The sequence below is a fragment of the Rhinichthys klamathensis genome, unplaced genomic scaffold, assembly GCF_029890125.1.
Source record: "Rhinichthys klamathensis goyatoka isolate OS25496 unplaced genomic scaffold, OSU_Roscu_1.1 h1tg000596l_1, whole genome shotgun sequence".
Taxonomy (NCBI): domain Eukaryota; kingdom Metazoa; phylum Chordata; class Actinopteri; order Cypriniformes; family Leuciscidae; genus Rhinichthys; species Rhinichthys klamathensis.
This window is the reverse complement of record NW_026607052.1, coordinates 531,478-537,500: the sequence shown is the minus strand read 5'-3', so window position 1 is coordinate 537,500 and position 6,023 is coordinate 531,478. Positions and strand designations below refer to the sequence as shown.

At 38.0% G+C, this 6,023-nt stretch overlaps 1 protein-coding gene across 1 annotated transcript in view; it reads left to right on the top strand.

Annotated features, from left to right (window-relative positions):
• Positions 1-4,572, top strand: part of abcc8b (ATP-binding cassette, sub-family C (CFTR/MRP), member 8b) — an 84,829-nt gene extending 80,257 nt beyond the window's left edge. The window contains exons 39-41 of the mRNA XM_056240413.1: positions 1,991-2,124; positions 3,016-3,078; positions 4,286-4,572. Of these exons, the coding sequence (XP_056096388.1) occupies positions 1,991-2,124; positions 3,016-3,078; positions 4,286-4,423 (335 nt within the window). The 3' untranslated portion in view covers positions 4,424-4,572. The remainder of the gene's footprint in view (positions 1-1,990; positions 2,125-3,015; positions 3,079-4,285) is intronic.
• The last annotated feature ends 1,451 nt before the right edge of the window (positions 4,573-6,023 follow it).

Sequence of the window (6,023 nt, the reverse complement as noted above, 5' to 3'; positions counted from 1 at the left end):
TGAGCCTTGCATTCACACTGCAGGGGCTTAATGCTCAATTCCGATTTTTTGAAAAAATTTAATTTTTTTGCAAGGCCCTTCACATTTCCAATTAAACGCGACCTTTTGTGATCTCTTGTGTGAACGGGAACGTGAAATGACCCGCATGCGCAGAAGAGTACTCAACGGTCAACAACGTCACTTGTTGTTTGCGGAAGTATAAACATGGATGTCAACAGTGGAGCTCGTTTAGCAATATTAAAGTTATGTTCCCAACAGAGCCAGCATTATTACAATCTTCTCATTCCCGCCTACTTCAATGCAGAATTATGACGTTTGTCGCATATCAATGACGTGCGGGTCGGATACATGTGGCCTGGCCGTTCAGATTGAAGTCGCATTTCAAAAGATCGGATACATATCGGATTTGGACCACATACCCAAGTGGCCTGGGTCGCATTTGAAAAGATCGCATCTGTGTTGTTCAGACTCTCATGAAAAGATCAGATACAGGTCGCATAGGAGCAAAAAAATCGGAATTGGGTCGTTTCAGCCTGTAGAACGTAGCTTTAGTTCTTCTATTGTGCATTAAATGTTTATACGTTGGTCTGGTGTTTGTTTGATGCTTCTCAGATGCTTTTATTATGCATTAACTGGTTTTATTTAGTTTGTTTGTCCCTCCTCAAAAGCATTCAATGCACAATAAAAGCATCTATTTAACAAACCTAAAGGATTATTAGGAACACCACACTAATACTGTGTTTGACCTCGCCTTCAGAACTGCCTTAATTCTACGTGGGATTGATTCAACAAGGTGCTGAAAGCATTCTTTAGAAATGTTGGCCCATATTGATAGGATAGCATCTTGCAGTTGATGGAGATTTGTGGGATGCACATCCAGGGCACGAAGCTCCCGTTCCACCACATCCCAAAGATGCTCTATTGGGTTGAGATCTGGTGACTGTGGGGGCCATTTTAGTACAGTGAACTCATTGTCATGTTCAAGAAACCAATTTGAAATGATTCGAGCTTCGTGACATGGTGCATTATCCTGCTGGAAGTAGCCATCAGAGGATGGGGACATGGTGGCCATAAAGGGATGGACATGGTCAGAAACAATGCTCAGGTAGGCCGTGGCATTTAAACGATGCCCAATTGGCACTAAGGGGCCTAAAGTGTGCCAAGAAAACATCCCCCGCACCATTACACCACCACCACCAGCCTGCACAGTGGTAACAAGGCATGATGGATCCATGATCTCATTCTGTTTACGCCAAATTCTGACTCTACCATCTGAATGTCTCAACAGAAATCGAGACTCATCAGACCAGGCAACATTTTTCCAGTCTTCAACTGTCCAATTTTGGTGAGCTCTTGCAAATTGTAGCCTCTTTTTCCTATTTGTAGTGGAGATGAGTGGTACCCGGTGGGGTCTTCTGCTGTTGTAGCCCATCCGCCTCAAGGTTGTGTGTGTTGTGGCTTCACAAATGCTTTGCTGCATACCTCGGTTGTAACGAGTGGTTATTTCAGTCAAAGTTGCTCTTCTATCAGCTTGAATCAGTCGGCCCATTCTCCTCTGACCTCTAGCATCAACACGGCATTTTCGCCCACAGGACTGCCGCATACTGGATGCTTTTCCCTTTTCACACCATTCTTTGTAAACCCTAGAAATGGTTGTGCGTGAAAATCCCAGTAACTGAGCAGATTGTGAAATACTCAGACCAGCCCGTCTGGCACCAACAACCATGCCACGCTCAAAATAGCTTAAATCACCTTTCTTTCCCATTCTGACATTCAGTTTGGAGTTCAGGAGATTGTCTTGACCAGGACCACACCCCTAAATGCATTGAAGCAACTGCCATGTGATTGGTTGATTAGATAATTCCATTAATGAGAAATTGAACAGGTGTTCCTAATAATCCTTTAGGTGAGTGTATTTAGTTAGTTTGTCGCTCCTCAGATGCTTTTATTATGCATTAACTGGTTGTCTGCTGGTGTGTTCGCTCCTCAGACGCGGTGGTGACGGAGGGCGGTGAGAACTTCAGTCAGGGTCAGCGTCAGCTCTTCTGTCTCGCTCGGGCCTTCGTGAGGAAGACCAGCATCCTCATCATGGATGAAGCCACAGCATCCATCGACATGGCCACAGTGAGAACCACAGACACGGGGACATGCGTGACCCTGCACCACAAAATCAGTCACATGGGTCAATTTTGTGAAATTGAGATTTATACATATCCTAACAACCCATGTAAAATGTATAAAGACATGACAATATTTGGTCGAGATACAACTATTTGAAAAACCAGTAGAAAATTTACAAAATATCTTCTCGGAACATGATCTTTACTTAATATCCTATTGATTTTTGGCATAAAAGAAAAATCTATTATTTTGACCCACACAATGTATTGTTGGCTGTTGCCACAAATACACCAGTGCGACTCGAGACTGGTTTCGTGATCCAGGGTCACATGTATTGTCAGGGGGGCGCTGGGGTATTTTAAACAGCATCCTAATATTAAACAGCCCAAACAAGAAGATGAACACACACATAAATGAGGACAGAGTTACTCATGATACATTTTAAAAACACAGCGCACAAATCTGCACCTTACCTCATGATCCTCGCTCAGGAGTTTGAACAGGGGAAACGCAAGATCTCGAGGCGCGTTTGAGTTGAGCTTATTTTAACGTTTCCTAATGTTGTTTTGGAGTCTCCTAGAACAGGTTTACATGCATCAAAGGTTTCATAATGCCGATAAATGCTTTAATCCTGACATCTAGATTTAGTTTTTCCCGATGTCGGCGTGAACTTTAAACGAGTGTCACATCAGTTCTGAGATGCTTGGGTTAGGGCTAACCCTGCTTTTACAATAGCCTATAATCATTTATCAAAGTCATAAAACCATATTCGATAACATATAACAAATTAAATACTCTTTAGTCATTTTATAAAGGTGAAAAAATTAATGAAAACCTCCCAGTGTCTGTTTCCTGCATGTAAAGGTGATGAATCTTCATGTTTTGCTCTTACAGGAGAGTATTCTGCAGAAAGTGGTGATGACGGCGTTCGCGGACCGAACAGTGGTGACCATCGCAGTGAGTATCTGCCTCTCTGACTAGAATTATTATTTATTAACCTTTATTTAACCAGGCAAGTCACTTAAGGTCAAGTTCTTACTTACAACGACAGCCTGGCGGGAGCATTAATATCTATAAACTCGGGCTGCCCTCGACTAAATGTGTTTCCAGTCGAATAGCCGTCGTGGATTTAAGCCATTAATCTTATATTAATAAGTCATAAATCATAACGATGCGCCTTTAATTGCCTATATAAAATACATAGCCTAATCAGCGCTCAAATGCACACAAAGCTTGAAGCGCACCGGCAAACGTAATGATTATTAGTGTCGTGAACAACACAGGAGACGGTCTAAACATTTTAATTTATTAGTAATGTTTTCTGTGTTCTGTAAAGTCACGATGCCGACTCGTCATCTCCGCCTACATGCTCGTTTCATATGGATTACACAATCTCAGAATATTCATTTTCAATTTGAATCGGTTTATTCAAAATGTAGACATGTCAAGCTTTCTATAGCCATATTTCTCATGTCTGTGAGGCGAGTATACGCTGAGTTTCGGGCCGTTTATGTGATGCGCTCGTCCACTGAGACCCGATCCACAGAAAACACCAGTATTTCACAAAAGCACAACGTTTTTGATGTTATTTTGAGTTTAAAAAAATAAAAGTAGACTCTTTACAGTTTGCATTACTCTCTGTATGACCAAAAATAAAAGTATTTTAAGTATGTCATGCAGTAACACACTCTCCACACAAACACTCGAAAAATTAGAATATCGTGCAAAGGTTCATGTATTTCAGTAATTCAACTTAAAAGGTGAAACTTATATATTTAGTATATATAACTATATACATATGCGTGATTATACTTTTCAGAGGGCTGACATTTCTGTATTTAAAATCCCTTTTTTAATCGATTTCATGTGATATTCTAATTTTCTGAGATTTTGAATTTGGGGACATCATCATCAAAATCATAACTTTTGCACTATATTCTAATTTTTCGAGTTTCACCTGTAGACATACATCTAATAATAGCATTTATCTAGGTTAGCATTAGCGAGAGCGGAAGTTGCTACTAATATTTTAAGTGATAAGCCATATTTGAGGTCGATGAGTGATATAATAATAAAGTAACGGGGCAGCCCTACTGTAAACACAGCGTTTATTAACCCGAAACCTCCATGATCTGACCCTGATGTGTGTGTGTGTGTCGTCCAGCACCGCGTTCACACTATCCTGGGCTCAGACGCGGTGATCGTGATGAAGCGCGGCGGGATCGTGGAGTACGATGAGCCTGATGTGCTTCTGGAGCAGAAGGACAGCGTTTTCTCCGCGTTCGTAAGAGCCGACAAATAAAGATCCATCATGGAGAAAGTGGATCTTTATGGCTGGATATGGTTTCTATTCCTTTCTTGTAAAGTAATAAAATGCTGAATTGCACAATAATCTGCATATTGGTTGATTGAACTAAACTATCTGAAATAAAAATGTGCTGTATGTGTTTTTTTCTTTTTAAAATAAAATGCCCCTTTTTCACACGTGTTTGAGACGTTACTGACACCCACCTCACATTAAAGAGGCAGCGATACATTTCTCATGTATTAAGACCCAATTTATATGGTCAAAAATAAGTATTATAAAGTTCTTTTTCTACTGCTATTTTTTTTATTTTAATCTATTTATTTTTGCCATTTACTAATAGCATTTTTATATATATATATATATATATATATATATATATATATATATATATATATATATAATATTTGGTATTTGTTTTATTAATTTATATAACATTTGTATTTTATTATTTAAATAAATAAATTATTAAAACAAATAAAATACAAATTTTATTTTGATCTAATTTGATTTAATCTAATTAATGACTAAAATTAATAATCTAATATTTGGTATTTCTTTTAGAAATGATACCAAATTTGTATTTTATCCTTTATTTATTATTTTTGTATTCTTGTGTTTGCTGTAGTGATGCAAATACACTGAGGGGTTTCAACGACCTGTACCGACATTATGAAAACTATGAGTACAGAGTCTTTATACAATTGTAGCGTACATGATTCAGATTATCGCAAAAGCATGATTTATGCTTCGAAAACGCATGATTTTAAACACATTTAAAGCAGAGATTTAGTGGAAAAAGTGCCACACTTCTTCAGCAGCCTTTGTTATTTGTGTTATTGAACCACACACGCCAGCTTGAGGTGAATCCCAACATTGCAAACTTTGATTTAAAGCAAACAAGTATTTTAACGTGGGATTGGGCGGAGCTCTTCTGGTTTCGACTCTCTGATTGGTGGAGATTCTCTGGAGAATCATGGGTAATGTAGTTTTCCACCAGGAGATCCACTGTTAAACATTATCAAACATACAGGTGAAACTCGAGAAATTAGAATATCGAGCAAAAGTTATAATTTTGATGATTATGGCTTACAGCTTATGAAATTCCCAAATAAAAATTCTCAGAAAATTACAATATTACATGAAATTTTAAATACAGAAGTGTCAGCCCTCTGAAAATCATGCATATATATATGTTTCACCTTTTAATTTGAATTACTGAAATACATGAACCTTTGCACAATATTCTAATTTTTTGAGTTTCACCTGTAATCATGTAAACTTACCATGGAGAATCATGGGTAATGTAGTTTTCCACCAGGAGTTCCACTGTTAAACATTATCAAACATGGCTAAAATCAGCTCAAACGACCAAGACACATGAAACTGCAGCACTTCTAGAGTTCACAGATGAAAAAGACGACACTAAATACCACAATTTGTGACTTTTAAATATTTTATTAGGTTATAATTTGCAGAGCTTAAAATATTAAATCGCTTTTAACTTAAAGTATTATTAAAATACATAAAACAAAAAGCCAGAACTGAGGAGCCCTGAAAAAAAATGTATCAACTAAAAAGAAAAAGAAAACAAAGA